Here is an 18016-nt window from a genome sequence, read left to right on the forward strand (position 1 = left end):
CCTTTCCTTCCCCCTTCTCCCTCCCCTCCTCCTTCTTCTCCTTCCCTTCTTCCTCCTCCTCCTCCCCATCCGAGCGGGGAGCTCCCAGCACAGTGATCTTCCACTGCGAGGTGGACGAGAGGTCATCCTTCTCCTCCTCCTCCTTCCGCTCTGCCTGGCGAGACTCCGTGAGATGGTTCGGCGTCTCCGCCACGGCCCTCTCGCCTGGCAAGGCATGCGGGCACAACACGATAAAGCACAGAACCTCGGAACCAGCATTCTGTGATTGTCCATGAGGTCAACGACACTTTTGACATGTCACGGAAAGCAGCGATTGTTGAATATCAACAAAACCCGAATTTGAATTCTGAGAGCTGGAACCAGTGGAGTTAGATGAACGTTTAAACAAATACAGTCTGTTCACCTATGGCAGTGCACCATGCCATGCCAGTGTGCCATGCCGTGCCAGTGTGCCCTGCCAGTGTGCCAGTGTCCCAGTGTACTGTGCCAGTGTGCCCTGCCGTGCCAGTATGCCGGGCCAGTGTACCATGCCAGTGTGCCAGTGTACTGTGCCAGTGTGCCCTGCCGTGCCAGTATGCCGGGCCAGTGTGCCATGCAAGTGTGCCAGTGTACTGTGCCAGTGTACTGTGCCAGTATGCCGTCCCAGTGTGCCAGTGTACTGTGCCAGTGTACTGTGCCAGTGTGCCATGCCAGTGTGCCAGTGTACTGTGCCAGTATGCCGTCCCAGTGTGCCAGTGTACTGTGCCAGTGTACTGTGCCAGTGTGCCAGTGTACTGTGCCAGTGTACCGTGCCAGTGTACCATGCCCCCAGTGTACCGTGCCAGTGTACCGTGCCAGTGTACCATCCCATGCCAGTGTACCGTGCCCCCAGTGTACCGTGCCAGTGTACCATGCCCCCAGTGTACCGTGCCAGTGTACCGTGCCAGTGTACCATCCCATGCCAGTGTACCGTGCCAGTGCGCCGCGTCGTCTCACCCAGGAGATGGAGCTTGCGCACGGTGCGGCGCTCGCCCATGTGGTCGTCGAGCCAAGCCCAGCACGGGAAGAGCGACTCGCGCGCCGCCGAGTTGGACTCGCGCACCGTCACCATCTTCACGAAGAGCCCCGAGCCATATCCCTCCCCGTCGTGCCCGATCACCACCTTGCGCACCTGCCCCAGCGACACCGCCTCCACCAGGAAAGAGTCCGTCTGTACGCGGCGCGGAAACGTCGAGTTGAACGTTAATAAACGTGAGCGGGTCCCAGGGCGGGATGCCGGGCGAGGATCGTTTCGTCAGAATCAGAATCATTAGTTATCATGGAGAAATCCGATGAGCTATGAAGCTCTTCTTCACAGATGTCCAGAAGGGGCGGGTCAGAAAATTATAACAAAGTATCAACGAAGGAGAGAACGCGATCGAGGACACGTCCGCCGTGGAGACGGAGGAAATAACACGCAGAGGTCCCCCCAGGAACCTGGAACTTGCCGCACCTCCACCACCGGCCCAGCGGGATCACTCACCCGGCCCCGCTGGAACTTGAGACCCGGTTGCAGCGAGCGCAGCAGCTTGCGACAGCCGGTGTCGCCCGCCTCCCCATACAGCGTCATGTACACGCCGGCAAACGTCTCGGCTCCCCACCGCTCGCCCACGTGCACGGACACGACGTAATGATGGACTGGCACCGTGAGGCGGGGGGGGTGCGACGGGCAGGGGCAGGAAAGTTGTTCACCGTCAACATTCAGAGTATCTTTTAATAAATCATTTCTTTTTGACATTTTTAAATCCTGACTTAAAGCTTTCGTGACTGCAGGAATTCATATTATTTGGGTCTTTCAGTAAAGTCACATAGATAGAAAAAATAATAACAATGAAATAATAAAAATAAAATAAAAATGAAAATAAAGTGAATAAAAAATAATAAAAATATCACGACGTTTCGATCGTAACCCAAGCAATCATCATCAGGATGCAAAAAAAGGGGGGAAAGCTGCTGAGGCTGTTTTAAAGGTTTGAAATGGGTGTAGCCCAAGGGTCATAAACGAAGTGGGCGAGGCTAGTGATGTTACAGTGAGAAATTTGCATGTCAATGTAAGATTGGAAGAGCTACCTCCATGATGAGGGCGTGGAGGAGGCCATTGTATTGTGAGAGATTAGCATGTCAATGTAAGATCGCAGAGCCATAAAATATGAGTGGTCTAGCAGCCGAAGGTTTTAGAGAGAGCTGCTTGGTCGGTTCGATTAGAGAAGTCGAATTAGTGATGATAATGTTGGTTTTCGTGGCCAGGCGGTTGGTAGGATCTCTATTTTTTTTTTTTCTGGCTATTTGTTCTCTCTGCCTGTGTCATCTCCTTGAAATTTCACACTTAAAATTCTAACTTAGCAAATTTTGAAACATGTAGTAAACCAGGCTATGCGTTAATTGTGTGTTAACCGACTTTCTGTGTTGTATTACATCACATTTCGATAATTTACTAGGTTATTTAAATTTCGTGTGCTTGTCTCCTAATTTTCAGGCTTGCCTCCCGTGCCGCGTTTGTCCTAATTTTCAGGTTTGCCTCCCGTGCCGCGTCTATCATCTCACTTACAATAGGAGTACGTTGGCGTGCACCCATTGATCTCCCCGCCCTCTCCCTCCCCCCGTCCCCTCCCCCTCCTCTCTATATTTAAGGGACCGTCACAGAAACGACCATCTCTTTGTGCCGATTTGTGTCCTCTCTCTGTGTGCCGTTGTGATGTCTGTCTGCTTGTATGTCTGTCTATAGTTTTCTAGTTAGATTTTTGTTGCTCACACAGCCGATTTGTGTCCTCTCTCTGTGTGCCGTTGTGATGTCTGTCTGCTTGTATGTCTGTCTATAGTTTTCTAGTTAGATATTTGTTGCTCACACTTAAAATTCTAACTTAGCAAATTTTGAAACACGTAGTCAACCAGGCCATGCGTTAATTGTGTGTTAACCGACTCTCTGTGTTGTATTACATCACATTTCAATATTTTACTAGGTTATTTAATTTTCGTGTGCCTGTATACTCCTCTCTATGTGTGCCGTTGTGATGTCTGTCTGCTTGTATGTCGGTCTATAGTTTTCTAGTTAGATTTTTGTTGCTATTTCTTTTATGCCTGATGATGATTGATTGTGTTGCAATCGAAACGTCGTAATGTGTTGTTTTATTTTGATTTATTATTTTATTTTTAGACGTGACTTAACCGAAAAGAACCAAAGAAGAAGGATCTCTATTGATTTTGGTATAGCTGCCATCATTAATAAGGTCCTGAATTGTGTTGTTGTAAGTGGTTTTATCTATGACGACATTGTCATATCTCTTTTTCAATTGAGCGAGTTCAAAACGCTCATCCTTGCTGATGTTGCTAATGGGTTTCTTAGCATTTTTGAGGATAGCAGCGATTTCAGATCTTGCAACGTCTGCCGGGATGTGTCCCGAACCTTTGAGGGCTACGTCATCCTGGGCAATGATATCATCCACTGGGATGTGTGTCGGGGTGACTGTGAAATTAAACCCTTTAGCTAGTACTGATTTTAGGCTGTCGGAAATTGAGCTGTTACTGTGATTGATAACAATCTTGTTAACATCAAATAGAGGTCAGAAGGCTCAGCTGAGATCCTGGGATAAAATCTTCATGATTAAAATCGGTAAAGTAAAGAGCAGTTCATCCTTTACCCATTTAAACAAACGCTGCCGGAAAACACATTGATTCAGAAGGCTCCCAGGCTGCCGGACTGTGCGTGTACACGTACGTATATATGTCGAACTTCTTACGCAACGTATATAGCCAATCGTGATACTTGAAGTTGCGGTGGGGGGGGGGGACAACCTAAACACGAAAACGAGACTAAACACACACATTCACCATCACCACTGCCCCTCCCGCTGCCCTTGCCAGGGAACCACCAGCTCACCGGGCAGGAGCGGCCGTCCCTCGGGGGCCACGGCAAACTCCCGCGTGGTGCCGCGCTTGCCCCGCGTGCGCGAAAGCCACCCGCGGGCGTCGGCGGGCGCCAGTACGTGCCCTGTGGCCACCTCCTCGAGCCGCAGCGCATCCAGGTGCCAACCCTGCCACTCCGAGGGGTCCTCCACGCTCAGCCGCACCTTGTAGAGCTCCCCCACGTCACCCGGGTCCACCTGAAGGGGGGGGGGGGAGTTGCAGGATGAGCCCACAGGTGAGAGCTGGACGGTTTCGCGACGTAAGGGTGCGAAAGAAGTTCAACGTACAAGAAAAAATCCCCTCTATATCCCCTCTATAAGAGCTGTTAGCCAGCATCTATGAAGGCCGGCACAGCATACGAGGGGGTGGGTGGCCAATACCACGCCCGGTCGCCTTTGTTTTCCTCGTGGTGATGATTACACACCGCACCAGGTACTCATTTGAGGCTGAGTCGACCTAGGGGAGGCCCAGGACCGGTTCAGATAATCGTCACCGGTGTTGGTCATGAGCCAGAATCGAACTCGGGTCACCGGGTTCGGAGCGCAGAGCGCTAACCGCTACACCACTGCTCCCCACAATGGTTGGCTACGTACGGTGCGGAAGAATCTCAACATACATATATACTTACATATTTTATTCCTAGTCAGTGCCCACGTTTCTGATCCATGCATCACGTAATAATGTAACATTTCCCACTTGTAATGCGACGTCGCTGCAACATTTGCTGCTCACTCTCGAAGACAGATACCAACTTGGAGGTGTGAGGAGGAACCACAGGCGAGCGGGAAAGGAAGCAGCCGTGCGGCTAGCCAGCACCAAATTCCCCTGCAAGCTCTGCAGTCCTCTATCTATATTTATAAAGGTGTTATTGGCCGATTAATAAGGGAGGAAATCGGAGCACCCGGAGAAAACCACATGCGTGCTAAGGGGGCGACACTCTTATCACAGGGGTCGGTAAGCAGAATAACAAGAAGAGCCATTTATTTTCGAATTATGTGAAAAAAAACCTCAATATTTCAGGAGCCGCATTGCACGTGATGAATACGAGAGGGTGGTCCTTAATAAATTATGTCACGAAGCGGTCCTTAAAGAGCAGCACGCGCCTCCAGTGCCACAGGTTTGCCGATCCCTACTCCATCCCATATGAGAAGGGACAGGTGGAATTCAATGCGATGCCAGGCTGTGTGTGAATGCAGCGGCCAATCATCTCAGTCAGTCGACCCATGGCACCTGGGTCTGCCCCGTGACCTCCAGCCAACGGGCGTTTGACACTCCACGTGGCCTTAAGGTGTACAAAGCCTGGCACAAGCGCCGTGGTGACGTCACCGCCACTTAGTGGCGAATGGCGGTTGTTTTTGTTGTGTGAATGCTCTGTCCAGGGGGCTGCGTCAGTCGAACCAGGAAGGTGTCGGAGGAGCCGGGCAGGAAACCCAGGTGGCCCGGCCGCACGGACGGCAGCGTCATCTCGTCGGAGCGGCCCTGCGTGCCGTAGGCCACCAGGGAGGCCGAGGCGCTCAGCGGGGGCAGCGAGTCGGACGCCGTGATCACCGTCACGCGGTAGCGCGTGTCTGTGTGCGTGGGGGGGGAGCGGTGGGGCAGCGGTTAGCAGGCTGTGCTATGAACCCGGCGACCCGAGTTCGATTCCCCCTCGACGATTATCTGAACAGGTCATGGGCCTCCCCTAGGTCGACTCAGACTCAAATGAGAACATTGCCACTGGGGAGACAGCGATCAGGACTGGTGCTGGCCACCCACCCCATCATGAGCCGTGCTGGCCTTCATGGGTACTCGCGAACAGCACTTGCCCACAACATTTACAAACCGCTCGATGATGCTGGATGTAATTACCAGCAAAATATCGGACTCAAATTGTAAATGTTGTGGGTTTACTCGCCAACACTCCGGTGTGCTGAAGTAGTAACTGATTCGTACGTTACAAACCTTACTAATTGGCTGTGTCGGGTGGTGGTGGGTTAACGACCAAAAAAAAACGGCCTTGATTGTAAACTCACCTTTTTTCGGAGTCTTGCCAATCTGTATGGGAGCTGCAAAAGAAAGTGTCACGAGCGCAGATCAGATTCGCCTCCATGGCCGTACACTCTCACGTCGGAGGCCGGTCCCATTTAAAACCGAGATCTCTCTTTGGGACCCTTTTTTTTGCCAGAATCAGAGACAATACAAATAGAGAAATGGCTTCGCCCTTTCTGGTAGGCCTCGGCAAGGTAAGGTAAAAGTTAAAAGGTAAAAACAACGAGCCTACCTTTACCCTACCTTTTACCTTACCACAATACAATCACTCTACCCTACCTTTTACCCTTTAGCAGGTAAGGTAAAAAGCAACGAGCTTACCTTTACCCTACCTTTTACCCTTACCCCATACAAATTACCCGATTACAGGGTAATTACTAGGGAACTACTACACATTAACAAGGTTTATAACGGTAAATGCTAGGTAGAGAGCTTCATCCATATAGAATACTCTCGATTATTCCAATTTTAGACGCTTTCTTTTAACTCACTCTGTCTGTTGTTGTTGTCGTTGTTGTCATTGTTGTTGTTGTATCCTCAAATCTAGAAACTCAATTTTTACCCACTTCCTAATGTGGTATCGACTGCAAACTTGGTATACTTAGGTCATACTGATGACAATACTATATTCTATCATTAAAAATTTATATATTTTTAAAGAATCTTTTTTCTATGTTTTGTTTCGCTTGGGTCTAATTGTCCACGCTTAACTGACATTGGCTGTAAATCACCACGGCCCCTCATGTTGTGGCAAGCTTTGCGGCCACTTCCTGGAGTCGTTCTGTTTTTAATAAAGCTGTTTTAAATATTACTTGTTAAATGGAGGCCACGGACTGCGCCACGGAGCTTTTAGCGGTAAACAAGGTACCGTATTTACCGGGTAATTCTTCGCGCTACCTTTACCCTACCGGGTAATTCTTCCAAGCTACCTTTACCCTACCCTTTACCTTACCCCCTTTACCTTACCCCTTGGCATGTCGACACCTTTACCCTTTACCTTTACCCTTTTACCCGGTAAAAAGGGTAAATTACCTTACCTTGCCGAGGCTTACTTTCTGGCAAGTAAATACGGGAGACGTTAAGATGTCACACACCAAATGTATGTACTGTACGTTGAACTTCTTTTGCACCGTACGTGGACAACCGTGCTCATTGAAGGTGACACCTATTACGAGACATCACGTCTTGCATTCACCACACATACTTGTGGTGAAAATATGTTTGCATGTAAAACCTGTGGTTAAACATGGTTGCTGAATTTCAACCCCTCCATTAACATCTCTCGCCTGTTCTCCCAACTGTCACCATCACCACACCACCACTTTTAATAACCCCACCCTTTACCTCAACCACTTTCATCGTACATACCAGTTTTTTTTTAATAAATGCTGTAAAGCGCCTCGGAATAAGGCGCTATATATAAAATCTAGATGATATAAGATAAGTCCCTCGGCCGTGCGGGCTCGCGGTTCGTGGCACGGGCACCGCGTAAGCCCTCACTACCCGACCACCCTCGCCGCACATGGCCGCGCGTGGTTCCACCAGGACTTACCTTGAGCCTCCAGCTCCCGCTCCACCTTTCCGTCATCCCTGCCCTGGTCCAGCCACCTTCACGCCACATGTCGCACGAAATGCGTTATGGCCCGCGAACGTGATGGCCTTTCTCTCACTGCCACGCTCGCTATGTACGTATGTATGTTGAACTTTCTTTGCACTGTACATAGCCAACCATACTAATCGGAGGTGCGGGGGAAGGACAACAAATTAAACATCAAAAGCAGTTCAAAAGAAATGAGTTTTCAATCTAGATTTAAAAGTGCCATCGCTATCGGAAGGAAGAGTGTTCCAGACGGCCGGAGAATTACTAGTATAATAGCCCATAAATGTGTGTAACGCGCGTGACGTCACTCCACATGCCGCACCCCCCCCCCCCCCCCCGTCATTAAGCGGGTGGATTTTTACACTTACGCGGAAGAAGGTCGAGTGGAAATTTTTTTTTTCCGCAAAGTCGCTTCAAATATCACGTTTCTTTACAGAAAGTGACGGTTAACAATAAATCTACGCAAGCACAGTGCTACATCCGTACGTGACGTCACTGCAAAAATAGGCCCCCCGTCATTGCTATCATAAGCAATAAAAAACGCAAATTCGCTTTAAATTTGACGTTTCTTTATTGAAAGTTACTCAAAATAAATAACTCTACGCAGACGTTTATTTACGTAACTATTACAGCTTCCGTCCTAGGATGGGCAAAAGGATAGCTTATAATATTGATAACGTATTTGTACAGCCCCTTTGTTAATCCATTGCTGAATAAGGGCCTCCCCACAGCGTGCAGATTGCGGAGGTTGTCTCAACAGTGGCCAGGAATTGAACTCAGGTCAGCAGGTTCGAAGCGCGGCACGCTAACCGCTGCGTTGCCACTTCCGGCGCACATACACAGGCACCACGAGACGGGTATACGCTAAATAAAAACTTTTTTTTTCTATTAGACTAAACTATTTTTTATTTTACCAGGTAAGGCCCACTAAGCCATATAGCTCTCTTTCAGAAGTGACCTGGCCACAAATGATAGCTCAACTAAGTGGCTTACCACGTGTAAATGTATGGCAGTCAAGTACTCTAAACACATGTTGACCGGAGGATCCGGAGAAAAATCCACGCAACCACGTGGAGAGAGACACGCAAACTCCAAAGATACAGGCGTCAGGGTCGGGATCGAGCCCACGACTTTCGATATACCAGGCGAGGTAGTGAACATCTCTCCACCACGGTGCCCTCTCACGCACACGCACCCACCTCTCGCACGGGAAGACGTATTCCCTGTCCAATTCGCTGCCCGTCACTTTCACGACGACCCTGTCCAGGAACCAGCCCTGCCCTGCAGCAGAGTGAAAGGTTTCGTAGCTGCGCGAGGAGTCGGGGGACCGAATCACGCAAAAAACCTCGATCCGTCTCGCCAGTTTACCATGCGGCGCGCTCTAACGACGATAGCGGCGCTCATTCGAACAAAAGCGGGAGGGGAAATTTTTGAAGCCGGTCGAGCCACGGTCGGCCATGCTTTCGGAACGTCACCTGGGCTCGTGCCGTCGTGACCGATCACCACCTTGCGGAGCTCGCCCAGGGAAACGGCCTCCAGCCGGAACACGTCCATCTGCGAGAGAGAGCGAGCGAGCGAAAGGGAGAGAGGGAGGGAGATTGGCGGCGTGTGGCGCCAGCACCGTGAGTCGCCACCAGAACCAGGCCGGCTGCACGCGGCCATGGCCCGCATCCCACAAGTGAGAACTGTTTGCTGCTTCCATCTCGATGGGAGTGACATTCTGCAGGCGCTCTCCCGCTACGTTTGTTGTAGCTGTGGGGCTGTGAAGCTCTCCGACACGTGTGTGTGCGTGTAGGGGAGCGGTCGCGTGCGTGTGTGTACCGTGTGTGTGTAGGGGAGTGGTGGTGTAGCGGTGACCTGGGATCGATTCTTGCTCAGGGCCAATACCAGTGACGATTATCTGAACCTATCCTGGGCTCCCCTAGATCGACTCAGCCTAAAAGGAGTACCTTGTTTGGAGTGCAAATATCTCCACGAGGTAGATAAATGCGGCCGTGCGTGGTGCTGGCCACCCACCCCCCTCGTGTGCCATACGGGCCTTCATAGATGCTCACTAACAGCACTTGCCCCAATAGTCTGCCAAGGCTATACAAGGGTCTTTATCTTTGTAGGGTGGTACCGCGTGTTGTTCGGCAACGATGTCCTACGTTTTGCTGCACTCGCTGGGAGCTTAGAATACAATTCCTGAAGGTCCCAGCGTGCGAAGCGAGACGTCGGACATCATGCGCTCAAGTCAGATAGCGGGGATCTTCTATTTGTAGTTCTGAGCCAGCGTTAAGTACATTCCACGTGTATGTATCTACGTGTATGTATGTATGTTGAACTTGTTTCGCACCATACGAAGCCAACTGTGCTAATCGGAGGTGTGGGGGAAGGACAAGACACTAACAACAACAATCAGTTCTAAAGAAATTAGTTTGCAATCTACATTTAAAAGTGTATAGCTCCAGTGGCTTCTTTGGAAGAAAGAAAGGAAGTGTCTATGGAGAGGGACTATCTATCCATAAGGACAACAGCTTTTAACTTCACACAAAGTGGCGTTAATATTATTGGTCGGAAAAAAGGGCTGAGTCCACACGCCAACCGGAATGTGAATTCACGCGCGATCACAAACCATCCTCTCCTCGCACTCCCACATTATCCGTCCCCCACCCCGTGCCGCCCTCCCACGCCCAGTGCCGGCCTCCACACACCTGCCCCTCCTGGAAGGGGATGGGGTTGTTGAGGGAGCGGTGGAGAAGTCGGGCCCCCGAGTCGCCCCGCTCGCCCCAGAGTGACGCGTGCACGAGCGTGTCCGTGTCGGCTCCCGCGCGTCCGCCCGTCAGCACGCTCAGCTGGTACACCACCACTGTGGGCCACGAACAACCATCGACTTGTGAGCAACAACAACCATTGGCGTCTCAATAACAACGAGAGCGACATCTCAACCACGGCAGCGACAAGGCTCATGGGTCTGTTCATCGGCTTGATTAGGCAACAGCGTTGGCTTGACTGCGCATGCAGAAATATACACGCACATTTAGTGTGAATTAAATTATTTTCTATTTAAATTAATATGGACAAAAACAGCAGCCATTACTGCTAAGAGGTTGCTAGGAATGGCACGGCATGACAGGGTAAGAAACTTGGAACTTTGGATTAGAGTGTAGGCAAGAAAGCGTTGGAGAGATGCGATCTGGACTGATGGGTGGGACGAACCGTGCAGGAGGGCAGGTTACAGAGCCGGGTACCGGCGTAGCACCAAACCGGTGGCGAATAAAAGGGAAGACCCAAAGCCAGAGGGACAGCAGTGAGATGCATCGCCGTGAAGCAAAACTCAACTCTTGAGCCAAATGGAGGATGGGGTACGCGTAAGCGTGAACCGCGGAGGTTATGCGTCGACTCTCACGACAGCTGAAGAGATGAAGCGACGATGAAGACGCCCCTTTGACCGTGACCCTAGGCCCAAAGCGAGGTCACGTGCGTCACCGTGCAGTTACGACGTGTACAGGAATCTCGCGGCGAAACCGCGAGTGGTCGAGCCACAGGGGCGGTCAATCGGCAAACTGTACCCCAATACATTTGGCGCTGGAGAAAAGGGTTTGCTGTATATATACAGCACAGTGGGAAGCGGTGGCGCAGTGGTTAACACACTTCTCTATGAATCCCGTGGCCCGAGTTTGATTCCCATGTCGCAGCCAACAACAGTGACCAATATCCGAACCAGTCCTGGGGCCTCACCAAGGTCTGAATGAGCACCCGGTGCGATGCGTGCAAAACAACGTCACCACGGAGGAGACAAAGGGGAACCGCGGAGTGCGGCATTTCACCGGGCAGGAGGCGTTTTCCGGGCCGGGGAACAGGCACCTCCCTCCAGGTGTCGCCGTCGTCTCGGTCATCGGCGAGCCAGCGGGTCACGGGCAGCTCCAGGGGGCGGCCGCCCGCCGGCTTGAGGCGCACGCGCTCCAGGAACCATGCGGAGGCCTCGCCCACGCCCGAGTGGCCCACGCGCAGCTTGTACAGCTCCCCCAGCTCCGGCAGAGAGATCTAGAAGCCGCGGAACGCACAGGTGTATATATATGTGTTGTTTTTTAGCGGGAATCAAACTCGGGCCATGGGGTTCATAGCGCAGTGCACTAAACACTGCACCACCGCTTCGCACTATACAGTATATGGTTGTCTTGGCGGTACACCGGTGCATAATAATACACAGGTCCTCTTAAATCAGTCTTAACAATTTATATACAGTACATGGATAAAAAGTGGTTTATTTGATAACCCACTCATTTCAAGTGGTTATCACGTAATTCACTGTTAAGGACCACACAGAGACAATTGGAAACTTCAAGTGATGACACCTCAGGTTGTACTGACCAGTGAGTTACCTGGATATCTGGTTAGTGCTCATGGACTATCTGTGCCCCCCCCACTGCACCGACTGTTGAATGTGAGCGTTGCTCCCTCCACCTGCCATTGTTGCTGTTGCTGAGTGGCTGCCAACGATGCAAGGCCTCCTGCTCCTTTGAGGCATCATCATGATCACCTGATATGCTGCCCCTGTGAGGCACGAGGTGAAATCCCCAGCGGTCTGCAAGAGGGCATCAGTCTGCCAGTGGCGGCGATGATGCCGTGCGGCTTCTCAATTAAAACAAATTTGCGAGGAATTTACGAAATTTAGCAAAATGGCGCCGGCACACAAGGCCCAGGCAATTTCAAATAACATCGTGGGATCTCTAGTGGCCATTGTGTGTATCACTAAATGATAAACATTTTTTTATTTTACCAGGTAAGGCCCACTAAGCTATAGAGTCCTTTTTTTCAGAAGCGACCTGACCAAAAATGATAGCTCAACGAAGTGGCTTATCACGTGAAAATGTATACGTAGCAGCCAATCTTTCAAAACGCATGGTCATTCTAAACGTCGAGAGAAAACCCGTAGAAACCGCAAAAAAAAACCACGCCACCACGGGGAGAGATACATGCAAACTCCAAATATACAGCAGGCGTCAGGGTCGGGCTCGAACTCATGACATCCTGTACACCAGGCGAGGCAGTTAACATCTGAACATAGCGACCATAGCACGCACCGCGATTCCCCAGCAAAGAGCTGCGAACGCACGACCGCTCAGCACCGCGACCTCGGCCGTCGTCGCGATGGCTCGGCCTCCTCACCCGGAAGCTGTCGACGCTGCGCGGCTTGAAGAGGTGGCTCTCCCCGGAGCCGAGCAGCAGCGTCCGCGACGCCCCGTGCTCTCCGTACACCACGAGGCTCACGGTCGCCTCTGTGCCCGAGTCCGGCCCGTCGCCCGTCACCAGCAAAATCTTCCACTCGCTCTCTATCGGTGGGTGGGTTGGGAGGGAGGACACGCGCAATGCCAGCCGTTACCTAAGTGAAGAGAATAATGGGTTTTTTTTTTTAGTGAACGAAAACATAGACTTGACGGAAAGCGCTAATAAGTGCAACGATGACTGCGGCTGCCACGCAGCACAGAGAGCGCAGCACGAATGGAGACGCAGACCGAGATGACTCTGGGGCATTGCTCGAGACCCCAAGGCACTGATGAAGAACCAAACATGGCTATTGGCTACATATAATGTACTTCAAAATAGTTACCTGATAAACTAAACTAAAAACTATTTTAATTTTACCGGGTAAGTCCCACTGAGTTGTGTAGCTGGCTGTCACAAGTCATAGCTCAACGAAGTGGCTTAAGATGTGGAACTTTATAGCAGCCAAATATACTTTAAAAAGCGCATCGATTCAAAATATGGAGGGAAAAACCATGGAGAGAACATGCAAACTCCAAATACACAGGCGTCAGGGTCAGGATCGAATCCACGACCGCCGATATACCAGGTGAGGGAGTTAACATCTCGCCACCACGGCAGTGTTGGCTCATTGCTTCTGTCACAGCCATTACGTGCCCACTGAACCACGGCGCCACCTCAAATGACCACATTTCAGCCAACGTGACGTAGGATTCAGGAGACCGGGGGAGGCCCTCTGCTCCAGGATTTACCAAGTCCAATCATTGAGGCCTTCCCGTAGTTGTAAAATATCAACCGCTCAGCAATTGGGTGCAAACACAAGACAAGACACGAATGCAACTACGACAGGGAGGGCGCTACAAAGGTTTCCTTCCGGCCTTCCGCTTGTGCCCTTGATTGATTTAACACGGTAATACCTCAACTCCGCCACGATGCTGCCAAGTTCCAATGCATTGTCCCGAATTCCAGATTTACTCTCATTTCTCAAAACGGGAGGTGATCGGTGAGCTGTTGCGCTGAAAACGCGACAAGATTCAAGAAATATACATATCCAAAAATTATATAAAAATACATAAATACAATTTTTTTTTCATACGATGTGCCGGCTGGTAGTAAGAAAAGCATCAGCATTTAATAAAAACTGGCTTTAATCGGTCAACTATTTTCTATGTTTTTCAATGTGTTTCATGCGGGACGCCGGACAAATGGATGTCTATGTGAGACTTTAAATTTTCGGACAGCATGTGACCTGAAGCTGGTCTCTAATTGGTTTCTTAAAGATTCTCCTCAGGGCGCAAGTTGTTGCGTCCCTGGCCAATCAGAATTGGATACATGTTATTTTATCCAATCTGATTGGTTCTCGTCACCTGTCATTCAACTTTACGCTCTGGGCCACTACTGCGAGTGCGCAGGCGACACCACTTCGACACTTGCTAGGCTGATCAAATTTTTTGTGTAAACAATGGCAGCAGTTCATCCAAATTCTGTAATTTATTTACAAAAAAACCCTTTCACAAGGCTTTCGCTGGAAGAAATAAAAAAGATAAAGGATCTCGGACCGGACCAACCCGATTTACAAATCCAGCAGCAGGCCAGTGACAGAGGACGAAGCTACACACGAAGCTTCACCCGCGCTTGTTATGAGAAACGGAGGTGGCTGGCTGGATGTGATGTTAGCAATTCTCTTTTTTGTTTTCCCTGTCTTTTATTTCAAAGTGTCGGCACTGAAGTTTTGTGGACAACGACGGGGGTAAGAGACCTCAAACATCTCTCTGACAAATGCAAACGTCATGAAAGTAGCCGCAGCCATATTGATAATAGCATGAAACTAACGTTTTTGGGCAGAGTTAGCATTGCTGAACAACTAGATGAAGGCTACAGGATTGGCATTAGAAGGCACAACGAAGAGGTGACAAAAAATCGACACATACTGTCCAGGATAATAGACTGTGTGAAATTTTGTGGAGCATTTGAGTTGGCGTTACGTGGCCATGATGAGAGTGAGAGCTCAGATAACCCCGGTATATTTCGCGGGTTGGTGGATTTTGTTGCCTCTCTTGATGGAGCATTGAAAGAGCACCTTGACAGTGCTACTGTATTTAAGGGAACGTCGAAATCTATACAGAACGAGCTACTTGACTGTATTGTTGTCTGTTACAAGAGAAGAAATAATCAAAGAAGTCCAGACAAGTAGTTTTTTATCAATCCAAGCAGATGAAACAACAGATATTGCCACACAGTCCCAACTTGTGCTTGTGCTGCGCTACATCGACGACAAAAATAACGTGCAGGAAAGATTTTTTGAGTTCATCCCTCTGCAGTCAGCTACAGCTGAGTCCATTGCTACTGCACTAAAAGAGCGTCTTGCTTCTATCCTTCCTAAGGATCATAAAAGTAAGCTCATCTGCCAGGCATATGATGGGGCCAGCGTGATGAGGGGTGCCACTGCAGGTGTTCAGAGAAAAATACAAGATGTGTACCCAAATGCCCACTACATCCACTGCTACGCACATCAGCTCAACCTGATAATGCAACAGGCCACGTCTCACATATCCAAGACGAGAATATTTTTTTCTAACATTGGTGGATTTGCCAGCTTTTTTTCTAAGTCACCCAAGCGGACATGTTTTCTGGATAAAGTGGTTGCCCATAGACTGCCAAGATCCAGCAACATCAGATGGAACTTTCATAGCCGTGCCATTAATACTGTTTTTGAGCACAGAGAGGATCTCATTCACTGTTTTGAGAGCATACAAGACTCAGGTGACTTCGACCCCAATACTGTCAGAGAAGCAGGAGCCCTGGCCATGCTACTGGAGGATGAGGATTTTAAGTTCTTTCTGGAACTTTATCACCACATCATGCCACATGTAGACTTCCTCTATGCCAAGCTCCAGAAAAAGAACATTGATTCAGTCCATATCAAAGTGAGCATCCAACAGTTCCAACAAGAAATACAAAAGATCAGGTAACTTTATTCCTGTAATATGATCATTATTTGCTTTCTCTTTCATTTTTAACTCTCTTTATCCTTTGCCAAAATTATAATAAATTATTTTTGTCCTTTGCAGAAACTCTCTCCACTCCATTGGTGAGCAAAGCAGTGGTTCTCGTCCAACAAAGAGGCGCCGGGCGCTTAGTTCGGAAGACCGTGAAAGGATTGCAGCAGAGGTGAGTTTGTTATAGAAATCAGTCAAAATACCATTTTACATTATTGTTGTGCTGCAGAGATGTCCTGCCTACATATCATATTCTACAGACTCAAGAAAACATTTTTAGTTTGGTATAAATCCTAACAAAAATCTTAATTTTAATATACAATAGCATCCCAAAAATAATAAATTGGCAACATAAAAATAAATGATCAAATGAAATTTGAAGCCACCAAAAACTACAGTCTTGTATGGGACAAAAACTCAAATGGCTCTATTTTTCTTTTGAAAGTAATTGCAACTGTGACAATTAGTGGTCTACTCCAGGCTACTACCTTACATTTATATATCTATTTGTTTAATTATCTCTATAGGTCTGTGACACAATCCTGGGACACACTAGGGAGCGTTTCTCCTTCACAGACCACCTTGTCTGTGCCACCTTGTTGCAGGCGGACAGGTTTGATGAGTACAAGGATACCTTTCCTGAAGATGCATTGAGCAGCACCATGAAAGCGTACCCGATGCTCAGTGGAAGCAAGCTGAAGACGGAGCTCAGTCTCATCTACAGCAAGGAAGAGTTCAGAGCCTGCCGTGGTGCTGTGGACCTATTCCAGCTGTTTATGGAGAATAATCTCGAAGAAGTCTTTTCCGAAACTGTGACTCTCCTAAAAGTTATCATTACCACACCCATGACCACGGCTGAAGCTGAGAGGTGCTTCTCAACCTTGAAACGAATAAAAACTTTTCTCAGAAACACCATGACCCAGGAGAGGCTGAATGCACTGGCATTGCTGTCCATGGAAAAGAGACTTGTTATGGAGATGACTGACTTTAATCAGAGAGTAGTTGAGAAATTTGCTGGCCAGAAAGAAAGAAGAGCAAAATTTATGTTCAAGTAGGAAACATGCTTTTTGGTACTTTGGTCTGAAATGTATATAAAAGAGAAATATTTATGTTCAAGTAGGAAACATGCTTTTTGGTACTTCTTTTGGTCTGAAATGTAAATAAAGATCATCAAAATTTATATTCAAGTAGTCAAAATGGTTTTTGGTACTGCTTTATATTTATTTGCCCCCCTCAATAAAATAAAAAAAATGCGCCCCCCCAAAAATAAATATCACCAGCCGCCACTGGAGTATACACATCCACACACATAGCAATCATCGCCTCCGACTGCAAACATTTGGCAGGACCCTGCTGAAAGGGAGTCATGAGACTTGGTTATAAATTTCACCTCTTGTCCATATGCGTGAGGTCATCATCACAATCATCATCATAAACCATCATCATCGATCATGGTCAATTGTTTGAGATCAAAGTCTGATTACATCAATCTGTTCACGAATGTTTCAATTCGGAAAGGGCTGTCATGCGTGAGAGGGCAGGCTTGATTGTACGGAGAGATTTAAAAAAAGAAATCACACCGGAGAGTTTAATGTATTCGTCATGCAATTTATTTGAGATGAGATGTACAAGTGGTGAACATTACCACAGCACGGATAGGCTGGCACGTTCTGTCGTTTTTTTATTGTGTTGCGTCTTCATGCCAATTCGCATTACTTCATGAGTATCTTTGATCTCAGGGCTTGCGAATCATTATAAAGTTAAATTAAATAGAAAGATCAAATGTAAAGGTCTCGCATTCGACGATTAAAGATGCCGATAATTTCAGCAAAAAATTACGCCGAGAGACTCGCAGAGCTACACATTTTTTAAAAGTCAAATTTACAAAAAGCAAGGACGTAATCGAATGTCAGAACGCGACGGACACGTGCAGACACGATGGCAATCGCGATCATTTGCAGTCGACGGTGGCACTTGACAATCACGGATTATGGGGGGAGGGTGATTCACGCAAACTCATCGGTGTAAAAACAAGGAAGAGAAAAAAACTTGTGCGCACGCACGGGATCTGCAATGCGTTCCAACGTGCGACAGTGAGGCTGGGTTTCAAGCCGCACGACGGGACGAAGTCATAAACGTGCGGCAATGGGCGATGACGTCGTCGAGAGGCGGTGGGAGTGGGAAGAGAGACACGCGCTTCATTTTTGCGTTGGTTTTAAGA

The 18016-nt window shown here is 48.8% G+C and overlaps 1 protein-coding gene across 1 annotated transcript in view; it reads right to left on the bottom strand.

Annotated features, from left to right (window-relative positions):
- Nucleotides 1–25: 25 nt before the first annotated feature.
- Nucleotides 26–18016, bottom strand: part of LOC144931400 (lipoxygenase homology domain-containing protein 1-like) — a gene marked incomplete at its 3' end in the record, with an annotated part of 78989 nt that continues 60998 nt past the window's right edge. The window contains exons 24-35 of the mRNA XM_078855206.1: nucleotides 12701–12864; nucleotides 11359–11575; nucleotides 10243–10397; nucleotides 9025–9103; nucleotides 8749–8830; nucleotides 7502–7557; nucleotides 5934–5966; nucleotides 5320–5489; nucleotides 3896–4118; nucleotides 1502–1656; nucleotides 976–1189; nucleotides 26–204 (exon numbers count right to left, since the gene is read on the bottom strand). Coding sequence (XP_078711332.1) covers nucleotides 26–204; nucleotides 976–1189; nucleotides 1502–1656; nucleotides 3896–4118; nucleotides 5320–5489; nucleotides 5934–5966; nucleotides 7502–7557; nucleotides 8749–8830; nucleotides 9025–9103; nucleotides 10243–10397; nucleotides 11359–11575; nucleotides 12701–12864 — 1727 coding nt within the window. The remainder of the gene's footprint in view (nucleotides 205–975; nucleotides 1190–1501; nucleotides 1657–3895; nucleotides 4119–5319; nucleotides 5490–5933; nucleotides 5967–7501; nucleotides 7558–8748; nucleotides 8831–9024; nucleotides 9104–10242; nucleotides 10398–11358; nucleotides 11576–12700; nucleotides 12865–18016) is intronic.

This window comes from Lampetra fluviatilis, chromosome 4 (assembly GCF_964198595.1).
Source record: "Lampetra fluviatilis chromosome 4, kcLamFluv1.1, whole genome shotgun sequence".
NCBI lineage: Eukaryota > Metazoa > Chordata > Hyperoartia > Petromyzontiformes > Petromyzontidae > Lampetra > Lampetra fluviatilis.